The 15,850-nt window shown below is 45.7% G+C and overlaps 1 protein-coding gene across 1 annotated transcript in view; it reads right to left on the bottom strand.

Moving 5' to 3' along the window:
* The window catches only part of ubr2 (ubiquitin protein ligase E3 component n-recognin 2), a 37,513-nt gene extending 32,797 nt beyond the window's left edge, over window positions 1-4,716 (bottom strand). Inside the window, exons 1-3 of the mRNA XM_068734517.1 lie at window positions 4,626-4,716; window positions 3,459-3,742; window positions 376-454 (exon numbers count right to left, since the gene is read on the bottom strand). Coding sequence (XP_068590618.1) covers window positions 376-454; window positions 3,459-3,742; window positions 4,626-4,709 — 447 coding nt within the window. The 5' untranslated portion in view covers window positions 4,710-4,716. The remainder of the gene's footprint in view (window positions 1-375; window positions 455-3,458; window positions 3,743-4,625) is intronic.
* Window positions 4,717-15,850: the final 11,134 nt, after the last annotated feature.

The following is a 15,850-nucleotide window of genomic DNA, read 5'->3' as shown; positions in this document are numbered from 1 at the left end:
GAGCTGCGTTCACATGCTCTGACTGTATGAAGACAGAAGACACACATTTTGATAAAACGTGTGGAACATTGTATTCATGTTGCACAGCAGTGGAACGTTTAAATAAAGTCACACACTGAGCACAGATAGTAGAAATATAACTGATACTGTGTGAAGAATACTGCTGTTAAAAAGAACCTGATCTGTTTAAAGTGATTCAAACCAAATGTTATTGTACATCTGTTCATATAGCAGTACTTTAAAATAAAAGTGAGTAATACACTACTTTTGAATTCATTATTGAACTTTGCGCATAACAATGAGATTAATCGCAGAAAATCATGCGATTAAAATTGTAATCAGCACTAATATATGTATATGTGTGTGTGTACTCACCCTGTATCGATGTTCTTTGTGAATACTCTCCAGGAAACACTTCATGCACAGAACACAAGTAGGATCAGCTGCACACTCTCTAAACACACAAACACACAGAGATGTTATTTAATGCCTGAACATATTGTGTGTGTATGTGTTACCTGTATATGTGTATATAGTGTGTATTATGTGTATATAGTGTGTATAATGTATACAGTGTGTATAATGTGTGTATAATGTATACAGTGTGTATAATGTGTGTATATAGTGTGTATAATGTGTGTATATTGTGTGTATAATGTATACAGTGTGTATAGTGTGTATATACCAGTGGTTCTCAAACTGTGGGGCGTGCCCCTCTTGTGGGGCGCAGGGGGAAGAATTATTATTATTTATTTTTTTATTTCAAGAACTTTATTGAGAACTTCACATATTACAAAAGTACAAAGTACACGGACATAAAATTAAGTCATTAATAAATACATGCCTGTACTTTCGTGTAAATGTTTACGTTACGCCGTTAACAGGTTACGCTTGCGCGACAGCCAAGATCCATGACCCACATGTGAGCTCCACTGACCGGACACATGTGAGCTCCACTGACCGGACCATGTGAGCTCCACTCACCGGACACATGTGAGCTCCACTGACCGGACACATGTGAGCTCCACTCACCGGACACATGTGAGCTCCACTGACCAGACACATGTGAGCTCCACTCACCGGACACATGTGAGCTCCACTCACCGGACACATGTGAGCTCCACTGACCGGACACATGTGAGCTCCACTCACCGGACACATGTGAGCTCCATTGACCGGACACATGCGAGGGTTAGGGTTAGGCTAACCCCAACCCTAACATCAGACTAGCGGAGCCGGAGCCGGGGATCGAACCTCGCATCCTCTGATTGAAGGACAGCACTGCTTAGACACAGTCTCCCCATAGTATTTTTCACAGATAGAACTTTATTTACATTGTTCTAACAAAGTGACTGAACATTTTATTTGTTTTTGTCTGATGGAGCAATCTGGTTTACTTGAAAGTGATTTTCTTTATTCTATTATTTGAAAGAGCACAGAAGGAGGAGTCACAAAATGTCATTTCAATAAAAATTCAACATTTTAACCATTTTGTTACAATTTTGTTGGGGCGGTGAGGCGTGAACATTTCTCTCCCTCCAAAGTGAAGCCTGACCACTGGTTTATACTGTGTACATAGAGTATATACTGTGTATACTGTGTATATACGGTGTGTATACGGTGTATATATACGGTGTATATACTGTGTGTATACACACTATATATACAGTATATAGTATATACTGTGTATATACACAGTACATACAATATAAACTGTGTATATAGTGTGTGTATATACTGTGTGTATACGGTGTGTATACTGTGTATATACTGTATATATACTGTATATATAGTGTGCATATAGTGTGTGTATATAGTGTGTATATAGTGTGTATAGTGTGTGTGTATAGTGTATATAGTGTCTATAGTGTGTATAGTGGGTATAGTGTGTATAGTGTGTATGTAGTGTGTGTATAGTCTGTGTATAGTGTGTATACTGTGTGTATACTGTGTATAGTGTGTGTATACTGTGTGTGTGTATAGTGTGTATAGTGTGTGTATACTGTGTGTGTATACTGTGTGTATAGTGTGTATGGTGTGTGTATAGTGTGTATACTGTGTGTGTATAGTGTGTATAGTGTGTGTATACTGTGTGTATACTGTGTGTACTCTGTGTGTATAGTGTGTATGGTGTGTGTATAGTGTGTATACTGTGTGTATAGTGTGTATATGGTGTGTGTATAGTGTGTTTATAGTGTGTGTATAGTATGTGAATAATGTGTGTATAGTGTGTATAGTATGTGAATAGTGTGTGTATAGTGTGTGTATAGTGTGTGTATGGTGTGTGTATAGTGTGTGTATAGTGTGTGTATAGTGTGTGTATGGTGTGTGTATGGTGTGTGTATAGTGTGTGTGTATAGTGTGTGTATCGTGTGTGTATCGTGTGTGTATAGTGTGTGTATGGTGTGTGTATGGTGTGTGTATGGTGTGTGTATAGTGTGTGTATAGTGTGTGTATAGTGTGTGTATGGTGTGTGTATGGTGTGTGTATGGTGTGTGTATGGTGTGTGTATGGTGTTTATAGTGTGTGTATAGTGTGAATAGTGTGTGTATAGTATGTGAATAGTGTGTGTATAGTGTGTGTATAGTGTGTGTATGGTGTGTGTATAGTGTGTGTATCGTGTGTGTATGGTGTGTGTATGGTGTGTGTATAGTGTGTGTATAGTGTGTGTATAGTGTGTGTGTATAGTGTGAATAGTGTGTGTATGGTGTGTGTATAGTGTGAATAGTGTGTGTATAGTGTGTATAGTGTGTGTATAGTGTGTATAGTGTGTGAATAGTGTGTGTATAGTGTGTGTATAGTGTGTGTATAGTGTGTATATAGTGTGTGTATAGTGTGTGTATAGTGTGTGTATAGTGTGTATAGTGTGTGTATGGTATGTGTATAGTGTGTATAGTGTGTATACTGTGTGTATAGTGTGTACACTGTGTGTATACTGTGTGTATAGTGTGTGTATGCTGTGTGTATAGTGTGTACACTGTGTATAGTGTGTGTACACTGTGTGTATAGTGTGTGTACACTGTGTGTATACTGTGTGTATAGTGTGTGTATACTGTGTGTATAGTGTGTACACTGTGTGTATAGTGTGTATACTGTGTGAATACTGTGTGTACAGTGTGTGTGTATACTGTGTGTATAGTGTGTGAATACTGTGTGTACAGTGTGTGTATAGTGTGTACAGTGTGTGTATACTGTGTGTATAGTGTGTACAGTGTGTGTATACTGTGTGTATAGTGTGTGTATACTGTGTGTATAGTGTGTGTATACTGTGTGTACAGTGTGTGTATAGTGTGTACAGTGTGTGTATACTGTGTGTATAATGTGTACAGTGTGTGTATACTGTGTGTATAGTGTATGTATACTGTGTGTATAGTGTGTGTACTGTGTGAATACTATGTGTATAGTGTGTACAGTGTGTGCATACTGTGTGTATACTGTGTGTATAGTGTGTGTATTACCTGCAGGAGTAGGTGGGCTCTCCCACCTTGAACACGTGTCCACACAGAGGTGACGGCTGGTTGTTCTCCTGCAGGAGGTTCAGACCTGAAGCCGGCTCCTCATCCAACAGGAGCCACTCTAGAGGAGCCAGGAGGAGCAGCTGAGAGGCCAGATCCTCCTTCTGCTCCTCCTTCTGCTCCTCTCTGCTGCTTACTCCACTGGGACCCACGCAAAGGATTCTGGGTACATACACAGACAGGTGACGGTACACCTCCTGCTGCAGGTCGGCTGCTGACAGCCATCGCTGAGGAGGACAAGGAGAGGAGGACGAGAGGGGAGGAGGAGAGAGAGAGGACAGAGAGAGAGCGAGAGAGAGAGAAGAGAGGGGGGAGAGTGAGTGAGAGAGAGAGAGAGAGAGAGAGAGAGAGAGAGAGAGAGAGAGAGAGAAGAGGAGAAGAGAGAGAGAGAAGCGGAGGACAGAGAGAGGAGAGAGATAGTAGAGAGGAGGGGAGAGAGGAGAGGAGGAGAGAGAGAGAAGAGAGATAGAGAGAAGAGGAGAAGAGGAGGATAGAGAGAGGAGGGGAGAGAGAGAGGAGAGGAGAGGAGAGAGAGAGAGAGTAAGTGAACTGTATACTCGTTTCTCTTTTTTAGTCTTCTGACCACTCTGAGCTCTTTAATGCAACATGTCAACATTCACACATGAATGGGAGGAGCTACCATTGATGGGAGGAGCTACCATCAAGGTAACACCTGCACATCAACCAACATTCACACAAACAGCACAGGAACATCCTCTGGTTGAAGGACGACCTGCTCTACCTGTACTGTGGTAAACCTGTTACTCCTGGACTCTACTAACTAAACGTTAACAGTAAAGTGTGCCTGGACTCAGAGCATGAAGCTATAACACCTGTTTACAGACGGTTCTACCGTTAAATAAACGTTGAATAAACATGAAATAAACGTCACATAAAGCAGATGTTATGTTGACGCTGTTAGCTCGCGCTGACACACAGTAGCTGTTCCTCATCCAGATGTTTTACAGATCACTCCGAGCATTAGTATTAGCATTAGCATTAGCATTAGCTCCGTGTAGCAGATTAGGCAGAAAGCGTTGAGCAGGTGAGAGCTCGTGACGCGGTGACACGTGACAGGCGAGGATTAACTAACCACGAACTAACCCTTACCGACGCGGTGTCTTTAGCGGAGAAGTTGAGGACCTCTGAACACAGAACAGACGGAGGCTCTCTGTCGGACTGGGCCGCCGCCATCTTCCTCCTTCTGATGGACGGAGAAGAACCGGAACCGGAAGTCATCAACAGCTGAGGGGGCGGAGCCAAACTATAAGGAAGCGATCAGACAAGAAGGCACCTGCCAGTCAAGATTATAAAGACTGTTAAAAGTATAATAATATATATAATAATAATAATAATAATAATAATAATAATAATATGTGTTTTGTGGACCGGGAGAAGGCGTATGACCGAGTCCCCCGGGAGATACTGTGGGAGGTGCTGCGGGAGTATGGGGTGAGGGGGCTACTTCTGGGGGCCATCCAATCCCTGTAGCTACGCCCAAAGCGAGAGCTGTGTCCGGGTTCTCGGCAGTAAGTAGGACTCGTTTCTGGTGAGGGTTGGCCTCCGCCAGGGCTGCGCTTTTTCACCAATCCTGTTATTCAGGCATAGTCGTGGGGAGGAGTGGCTAAGTGGAGAGCAGGCTTTCAATCAGAGGGTCGGAGGTTCAATCCCTGCTAGTCTCATGTCAATGTGTCCTTGAGCAAGACACTTAACCCCAAAATTGCTCCCGTAGCTGCGTCTACGGTGTGTAGATAGACACTGAATTGTAAGTTGCTTTGGATAAAAGCGTCTGCTAAATGACTGTAATGAAATTAAATATTAATGAATAATAATGTTTACAGTTCGGTGGGCTGAGGATTGCATCGCTGCTGTTTGCAGATGATGTGGTCCTAATGTCTTCATCGCTGGATCGGTTCGCAGCCGAGTGTGAAGCGGTTGGGATGAAGATCAGCACCTCAAATTCAGTATCTATCTACAAACCGTAGACGCAGCTACGGGAGCAATTTTTGGGGTTAAGTGTCTTGCTCTGACCCTCTGATTGAAAGACAGCTGTGCTCTCCACTTAGCCACAGTCACCCCCTACCCTACTCCGGGTAGGGAATGAGTCCTTACCCCAAGTGAAGGAGTTCAAGTACCTCGGGGTCTTGTTCGCGAGTGAGGGAACAATGGAACGTGAGGTTGGCCGGAGAATCGGAGCAGCTGGGGCGGTATTACAGTCGCTCTACCGCACCGTTGTGACGAAAAGAGAGCTGAGCCGCAAGGCAAAGCTCTCTATCTACCGGGCAATCTTCGTTCCTACCCTCACCTATGGTCATGTGGACTGGGTCATGACCGAAAGAATTAGATCGCGGGTACAAGCGGCCGAAATGGGTTTCCTCAGGAGGGTGGCTGGCATCTCCCTTAGAGATAGGGTGAGAAGTTCGGTCACCCGTGAGGGACTCGGAGTAGACCCGCTGCTCCTTTGCGTGGAAAGGAGCCAGTTGAGGTGGTTCGGGCATCTGGTGAGGATGCCACCTGGGCGCCTCCCTAGGGAGGTGTTCCATGCACGACCGGCTGGGAGGAGACCCCGAGGGAGGCCCAGGACCAGGTGGAGGGACTATATCTCCAAACTGGCCTGGGAGCGCCTCGGGATCCCAGAGTCAGAGCTGGCTGATGTGGCACCGGGAAAGGGAGGTTTGGGGTCCCCTGCTGGAGCTGTTGCCCCCGAGACCCGATTCCGGATAAGCGGTTGAAGATGAGATGAGAGATGAGATGAGATAATAATAATAATAATAATAATAATAATAATAATAATAATAATAATTATAAAGACTCAATTATAATTCTAATAATAATGATAATAATTATAATTATAATAATTATAAAACCTCTGTACAATAAAAGTGTCAAAAGTAGTTATATAATTATTATAATTATAATTATAATTATTATTATAAAGGCTCTGTACAATAAAAGAGTGTCTAAAATAGTTATATAATAATTATCATAATTTTTGTGGCTTCTGGAGGGGTACTGAAACTACTTGACTCAGCTAGAATAGACTAAGTATATTGTTCCTGCTTTTACAAGTAGCTATTAGCTGTACCTGTTATTGCTTTTGCAGTTTCTGTTTATGTAAGCTAGGTGTGATTTAGCGATTTAGTTTCACTACCAATTGCTCTGTTGAGTGCCAGGGGAGTGGCTTGCACTCCTGGCAGACAGTGAGCAATCAGTAGGTAGTTGTCATTAACCAGTGCTGGCAGTTGGAAGTGTCAGCTTCCAAGCTTTGGGCGAACAAAGGCAACAGGGCGACTTTTTCAAGCCAGACTTCATCAAGCAAAGACTTCTCGAGCGTGTACTTGTGGGTCAGTAATCTGTTTATATCGACTACCATGTGTTTGCATCCTATTTCTGTCCGTTCCTCTGTCCGGTGGTCACGTAGACATTGGGGCACTCCAAGGTACCGTGACCCCACTAATCTCATCTATCCTACTCTCTCAGCTCATGGAGAGCAAGTGTTGGCGGGGCTCTCCCTCAACTTTCTTGGTCTAACTGAGACCTGGATCACACCAGAAAACACCACCACACCTGCAGCTCTGTCAGATGTGTATCTTTCTCTCACACTCCCAGAGCTGCGAGGCGGGGTGGTGGTACTGGCCTGCTAATTTCCCCAAAATGGAAATACTCTCTTGTCACTGTTCCACAGTTCTCCCCGTCCTCTTTCAAATGTCATGCTGTTACTGTCACTTATCCAGTCAAGCTCACCATTGCTGTTGTGTATCGCCCACCAGGGCCTCTTGGTGAGTTCCTGGAGGAGCTCGACACATTAGTCTCTCACTTCCATGACGATGGCTCCGCACTCATCCTGCTCGGCGACTTCAACATCCAGACTGACAAGTTAGAACCTCTTCTTTCTTTCCTCTCCTCCTTTAACCTTTACCACTCCTCTTCTCCTCCTACCCACAAGGCAACCAGCTGGATCTTATCTTCGCTAGGCACTGTTCTACTGCTAACCTCTCTGTCACTCCCCTCCAGCTCTCTGACCACTATTTCATGTCCTACTCCCTCTCCCTATTCTCTGCTCCATCACTTCTTCCACCTACCCACATGGTTTCTACCCGTAGTCATCTCCCCTCCCTCTCCCCTGCTGATCTTTCCTCTTCCGTCACCTCTGCTCTCCCTGACCCTGAATCCTTCTCTCTCCTATTCCCTGATACTGCTACTGATCTTCTCCTCTCCACCCTTTCCTCGTCTTTGGACAACCTCTGTCCCTTCACCTCCAGGCCTACACGGCCAACTCCACCTGCCCCGTGGCTGTCGGACTCAGTGCGTACTGATAGACGGAGCCTAAGAGAGGCAGAGCGTAAATGGAGAAAAGGCAAACTCCTGGAGGACCTTCTTAACTTCTTATCTCTTCTTTCCACTTTTTCCTCCTCTCTATCTACTGCTAAAGCTGCTTTTTTCCGCTCTAAAATCCTAACCTCTGCTTCCAATCCTAAAAAACTCTTAGAAACTTTCTCTTCACTCCTCCAACCCCCACCCCCTCCTCCTATTTCCTCCCTTCTATCTGATGATTTTGCCAACTTCTTTGCCAAGAAGGTAAACAATATCAGATCCTCCTTCTGTCAGCCCCCCTCTCCCTGTCCACCCTCTCCAGCTCTTCCCCCTCAGCTCTCCTTCCCCTCTCCATACCCCATCTTACCCTATCTTGCTCCCCTAACGAGGTCCTCAACCTTGTTACATCTAACCGCCCCACCACGTGTTCCCTTGACCCAATCCCCTCCCCACTTCTTCAGTCTATTGCGGCTGAACTCCTTCCTTTCCTCACCTACCTCACTTGACCCCTCTGATGTCAAGAACTTCAGGCCGGTTTCTCTTCTACCCTTTCTATCCAAAACACTTGAACGTGCTGTCTTTAATCAACTGTCTTCCTATCTCCACCAGAACAACCTCTTGGTTCAAAGTGGGTCACTCGACTAAGACAGCCCTCCTTGTGGTGACAGAGTCACTTTATGCCACAAGAGCAAACTCTCTCTCCTCTGTCCTGATTCTCCTGGACCTGCCTGCTGCGTTTGACACTGTGAACCATCAGATCCTCCTCTCCACCCTCGAGGGGATGGGTGTCTCAGGCTCTGCACTCTCCCTGTTTGCATCCTACCTGACAGGTCGATCCTACCAGGTGACGTGGAGGGGGGCCGTGTCGGAACCACACATGCTGACTACGGGGGTTCCACAAGGTTCAGTCCTGGACCCCCTTCTCTTCTCGCTCTACACAACATCTCTGGGTTCTGTTGTTCGCTCACATGACTTATCTTACCATTGTTATGCCGATGACACCCAGCTGGTCTTGTCATTTCCCCCCGGTGACGCTCGAGTGGAGACACGCATCGCTGCGTGTTTGGCTGACCTCAAAGTGGATGATGACACACCACCTGAAGCTCAACCTGGACAAAACCGAGTTACTGTTCCTCCCGGGGAAGGGTTGCCCGCACCGGGACCTGTCCATCACCATTGATGATACTGTGGTGACGCCAACTCGGACTGCAAGGAATCTAGGTGTGACCCTGAACGACCAACTGTTGTTCTCAGCAAACATTCCATTAGTTACACGTTCCTGCAGATTCCTGCTCTACAACATCAGGAGGATTCGCCCCTTCCTCACTGACGAGACGGAGCAGGTTCTCATCCAGGCTCTTGTCATCTCCCGCCTGGACTACTGTAATGCACTACTTGCTGGAGCCCCGGCATCGGCCATCAGACCTCTGGAGCTTGTCCAGAAAGCCGCAGCTCGTCTGGTGTTCAATCGCCCCAACTTCTCCGACACAACTTCCCTTCTGCGTTCTCTACACTGGCTCCCTGTAGGAGCTCGCATCCAGTCTAAGACTCTGGTGCTAGCCTACAGGGCTGTGAAAGGAACAGCTCCTTCCTATCTCCAGGCCACGGTCAAGCCCTACACCCCCGCCCGACCAGTCCCTGCGGCCGATCGACCCGGTCACGTCTATTTTCTGTCCTGGCCCCACAGTGGTGGAATGAACTCCCCACTGACATCAGGACAGCAGAGTCGCTGCCCATCTTTCATCAGGCAGAAAACTCACCTCTTCAAGAAGTACTACCCTGAGCCTTCCACTCAGCACTTACTGTATTCATTTTTGTTTCAGTACTTTTGCTCTGCTTCATGCTCTTAGATGCTTGTTTAAAGGAAATGTACTTATGACTTCTGGTGACTAGTAGTTCTCTTGATTACCAATGTTGAATACACTTATTGTAAGTCGCTTTGGATAAAAGCGTCTGCTAAATGACTGTAATGTAATGTAATGTAATGAACTCTGAGTTAACTAAACCTGAACTCTAAGTCAACTAACCCAGAACTCTGAGTTAACTAAGCCTGAACTCTGAGTTAGCTCAGCCTGAACTCTCTGACACTTACTTCAAGTACTAAGTAGTAATACCACAGTGTAGAAGTGTTAAGTATTAAAAGTCCTGCATTCAAAATGTCACTGAAGTAAAAGTACAACAGTATTAGCATCAAAATGTACTTAAAGTACTAAAAGTAAAGAACTCATTGATGCAGAATTGATCCACAACAAGAAGCAAACTGTTCAGAGACCTGGAAGCATAACTGGATATAAAATATATTATATTTTAGTATTATATTATTGATTCCTCAATGTGGAATCAATCTGTCTCCTTGTCTCTCTGCAGGACCACAAACTGATCCAGGGTCTCCTACAGGACACACACACACACACAAACACACACACACACACACACGCAGACACAGACACACAGACACACACACACACACACACACACACACACACACACAGACACACTTTACTTCCTGAACTTTAATCTCAATAATAACATTTGTTCTTCAGACACAAACTTTGATCTGCGCAGTGATGCGGCCCATCTCCTCAACCTGCAGGATGACGGCGGCCTGTTGCATCACAGCGTTAGCCTGAGAGTTATCATGTGGTCTACACACACACACACACACACACACACACACACACACACACAGACCAGGTGAGGACAGACAGGTGGGAACAGAGCAGGAGAAGACAGACAGGTGAGAACAGACCAGGTGAAGACAGACAGGTGAGGACGGAGCAGGTGAAGACAGACAGGTGAGGACAGACCAGGTGAAGACAGACCGGTGAGAACAGAGCAGGTGAAGACAGACCAGGTGTGGACAGACAGGTGAAGACAGACAGGTGAGGACAGACCAGGTGAGGACAGACAGGTGAAGACAGACAGGTGAAGACAGACAGGTGAGAACAGAGCAGGTGAAGACAGACCAGGTGAAGACAGACAGGTGAAGACAGACAGGTGAGAACAGAGCAGGTGAAGACAGACCAGGTGAAGACAGACAGGTGAGAACAGAGCAGGAGAAAACAGACAGGTGAGAACAGACAGGTGAAGACAGACAGGTGAGAACAAAGCACGTGAAAACAGACAGGTGAAGACAGACAGGTGAGAACAGAGCAGGTGAAGACAGACCAGGTGAAGACAGACAGGTGAGAACAGAGCAGGAGAAGACAGACCAGGTGAAAACAGACAGGTGAGGACAGACCAGTTGAGGACAGACAGGTGAAAACAGACCAGGTGAAGACAGACAGGTGAAGACAGACAGGTGAAGACAGACCAGGTGAGGACAGACCAGGTGAGGACAGACAGGTGAAGACAGACAGGTGAGAACAGACAGGTGAAGACAGACCAGGTGAAGACGGACCAGGTGCGGACAGACCAGGTGAAGACAGACAGGTGAGAACATACAGGTGAGGACAGAGAGGTGAAGACAGACCAGGTGAAGACAGACAGGTGAAGACAGACCAGGTGAAAACAGACAGGTGAGGACAGACAGGTGAGAACAGAGTAGGTGGACGATGTGTATTTGTTTTGTTTAGTTTTGACATCTCTGCATTTTTATTTTTAAATGTACATACACTATGTACCTCTGAGATGTAGTACAGTATAAAGTACATTTACCTCTGAGCTGTAGTACAGTATAAAGTACACTATGTACCTCTGAGATGTAGTACAGTATAAAGTACAACATTTACCTCTGAGATGTAGTACAATATAAAGTACAATATGTACCTCTGAGATGTAGTACAGTATAAATTACTATATTTACCTCTGAGCTGTAGTACAGTATAAAGTACAATATGTACCTCTGAGATGTAGTACAGTATAAATTACTATATTTACCTCTGAGCTGTAGTACAGTATAAAGTACAATATGTACCTCTGAGATGTAGTACAGTATAAATTACTATATTTACCTCTGAGCTGTAGTACAGTATAAAGTACAATATGTACCTCTGAGATGTAGTACAGTAAAAAGTAATATCTAGAACTTGAGTAAATGTACTTTCCACTACTGTCAAAATGTGTGTTATTATTTCATAGTAGTAGAGGAATCTAAAGTAGATGAGACAGAAAAACAATAATACCTTTAAAAACGAAATGAACTTCATGAAACGCAGAGACCTGAAGAGAATAATTCATTTATTATTATTATTTATTTTCTTCAGTCTTGTTCTCAACCAGCTGCTGGACCAGAGTCCGGAGCTGCTTCAGCTCTGCTCGGATAGCTTGGAGCTCCTGGTTCTGCAGGTTCTGGTCCTGAAGCTCTTGGTTGCTGTCCTGGTCCTGGTTCTGGTCCTGGTTCGTGTGGACTCTGGTAGGAAAAATAAAAAATGTTGATTTAAAAAGGTTTCTCTATATAAAGTTTAGTTAGGAGTTAATTTATATACACAACAGTGTGAACATGAAGAAACTCACCCAGAACCTCCAACTGTCTCCTTGTCTCTCTGCAGGACCACAAACTGATCCAGGGTCTCCTACAGGACACACACACACACACACACACACACACACACACACACACACACAGAACACACACAGACGCACATGCAGACACACACACACACACACACACACACACACACACACAAACACACACACACACACACACACACACACACACACACACACAGACTCAGACACAGACACAGACAGAGACGCACAGAACACACACACACACGCACACGCAGACACAGACACACACACACACACACACACACACACGCGCATACACAGACACACGCGCAGACACAGACACACAGACACGGACAGAGACACACACGCACACACAGACACACAGACACAGAAACAGACACACACACAGACACACACGCATGCGCAGACACAGACACGCAGACACAGACATGCAGACACACACACGCACACACAGACACACACGCACGCGCAGACACAGACACACAGACACAGACACACACACGTGCAGACACAGACAGAGACACACACGCACACACAGACACACAGACACAGAAACAGACACACACGCACGCGCAGACACAGACACGCAGACACAGACATGCAGACACACACACGCACACACAGACACACACACGCAGACACAGACACACTTTACTTCCTGAACTTTAATCTTAATAATAACATTTGTTCTTCAGACACAAACTTTGATCTGCGCAGTGATGCGGCCCATCTCGCCATGGTCACGGGAGTTTGTCGTGATGTCATCATTGTGGGCGTCGGCCAGCGGTGCGCAGTGGTTGCAGATGTACTGGTTGTCATAGAAACGGCGGAGGAGGTGCATGGATTCCTCAACCTGCAGGATGACGGCGGCCTATTGCATCACAGCGTTAGCCTGAGAGTTATCATGTATTCTACACACAGACACAGACAGACACACACACACACACACACACACACACACACACAGACCAGGTGAGGACAGACAGGTGGAAACAGAGCAGGAGAAGACAGACAGGTGAGAACAGACCAGGTGTGGACAGACAGGTGAAGACAGACAGGTGAGTAAAGACCACTTGAAGACAGACAGGTGAGGACGGAGCAGGTGAAGACAGACAGGTGAGGACAGACCAGGTGAGGACAGACAGGTGGGAACAGAGCAGGAGAAGACAGACAGGTGAGAACAGACCAGGTGAAGACAGACAGGTGAGGACGGAGCAGGTGAAGACAGACAGGTGAGAACGGAGCAGGAGAAGACAGACAGGTGAGGACAGAGCAGGTGAAGACAGACTAGGTGAGGACAGACAGGTGAAGACAGACCAGGTGAAGACAGACAGGTGAGGACAGACCAGGTGAGGACAGACAGGTGATGACAGAGCAGGTGAAAACAGAGCAGGTGAAGACAGACAGGTGAGAACAGAGCAGGTGAAGACAGACAGGTGAGGACAGACAGGTGATGACAGAGCAGGTGAAGACAGACCAGGTGAAGACAGACAGGTGAGAACAGAGCAGGTGAAAACAGACAGGTGAGAACAGAGCAGGAGAAGACAGACAGGTGAAGACAGACAGGTGAGAACAAAGCACGTGAAAACAGACAGGTGAAGACAGACAGGTGAGAACAGAGCAGGAGAAAACAGACAGGTGAAGACAGACAGGTGAAGACAGACCAGGTGAAGACAGACAGGTGAGAACAGAGCAGGTGAAAACAGACAGGTGAGAACAGAGCAGGAGAAGACAGACAGGTGAAGACAGACAGGTGAGAACAAAGCACGTGAAAACAGACAGGTGAAGACAGACAGGTGAGAACAGAGCAGGTGAAGACAGACCAGGTGAAGACAGACAGGTGAGAACAGAGCAGGAGAAGACAGACAGGTGAGAACACAGCAGGTGAAGACAGACTAGGTGAGGACAGACAGGTGAAGACAGACCAGGTGAAGACAGACAGGTGAGGACAGACCAGGTGAGGACAGACAGGTGATGACAGAGCAGGTGAAAACAGAGCAGGTGAAGACAGACAGGTGAGAACAGAGCAGGTGAAGACAGACAGGTGAGGACAGACAGGTGAGAACAGAGCAGGTGAAGACAGACAGGTGAGGACAGACAGGTGATGACAGAGCAGGTGAAGACAGACCAGGTGAAGACAGACAGGTGAGAACAGAGCAGGTGAAAACAGACAGGTGAGAACAGAGCAGGAGAAGACAGACAGGTGAAGACAGACAGGTGAGAACAAAGCACGTGAAAACAGACAGGTGAAGACAGACAGGTGAGAACAGAGCAGGAGAAAACAGACAGGTGAAGACAGACAGGTGAAGACAGACCAGGTGAAGACAGACAGGTGAGAACAGAGCAGGTGAAAACAGACAGGTGAGAACAGAGCAGGAGAAGACAGACAGGTGAAGACAGACAGGTGAGAACAAAGCACGTGAAAACAGACAGGTGAAGACAGACAGGTGAGAACAGAGCAGGTGAAGACAGACAGGTGAGAACAGAGCAGGAGAAGACAGACCAGGTGAAAACAGACAGGTGAGGACAGACCAGTTGAGGACAGACAGGTGAAAACAGACCAGGTGAAGACAGACAGGTGAAGACAGACCAGGTGAAGACAGACAGGTGAGGACAGACCAGGTGAGGACAGACAGGTGAAGACAGACAGGTGAAGACAGACAGGTGAGAACAGACAGGTGAAGACAGACCAGGTGAAGACGGACCAGGTGCGGACAGACCAGGTGAAGACAGACAGGTGAGAACATACAGGTGAGGACAGAGAGGTGAAGACAGACCAGGTGAAGACAGACAGGTGAAGACAGACCAGGTGAAAACAGACAGGTGAGGACAGACAGGTGAGAACAGAGTAGGTGGACGATGTGTATTTGTTTTGTTTAGTTTTGACATCTCTGCATTTTTATTTTTAAATGTACATACACTATGTACCTCTGAGATGTAGTACAGTATAAAGTACATTTACCTCTGAGCTGTAGTACAGTATAAAGTACACTATGTACCTCTGAGATGTAGTACAGTATAAAGTACAACATTTACCTCTGAGATGTAGTACAATATAAAGTACAATATGTACCTCTGAGATGTAGTACAGTATAAATTACTATATTTACCTCTGAGCTGTAGTACAGTATAAAGTACAATATGTACCTCTGAGATGTAGTACAGTATAAATTACTATATTTACCTCTGAGCTGTAGTACAGTATAAAGTACAATATGTACCTCTGAGATGTAGTACAGTATAAATTACTATATTTACCTCTGAGCTGTAGTACAGTATAAAGTACAATATGTACCTCTGAGATGTAGTACAGTAAAAAGTAATATCTAGAACTTGAGTAAATGTACTTTCCACTACTGTCAAAATGTGTGTTATTATTTCATAGTAGTAGAGGAATCTAAAGTAGATGAGACAGAAAAACAATAATACCTTTAAAAACGAAATGAACTTCATGAAACGCAGAGACCTGAAGAGAATAATTCATTTATTATTATTATTTATTTTCTTCAGTCTTGTTCTCAACCAGCTGCTGGACCAGAGTCCGGAGC

This window comes from Cebidichthys violaceus, unplaced genomic scaffold (assembly GCF_023349555.1).
Source record: "Cebidichthys violaceus isolate CVI_PGR_0920_01 unplaced genomic scaffold, fCebVio1.0.p SCAF_64, whole genome shotgun sequence".
Taxonomy (NCBI): Eukaryota; Metazoa; Chordata; class Actinopteri; order Perciformes; family Stichaeidae; genus Cebidichthys; species Cebidichthys violaceus.
The sequence above is the reverse complement of the archived record's forward strand: the minus strand, read 5'-3'. Positions and strand labels throughout refer to the sequence as shown.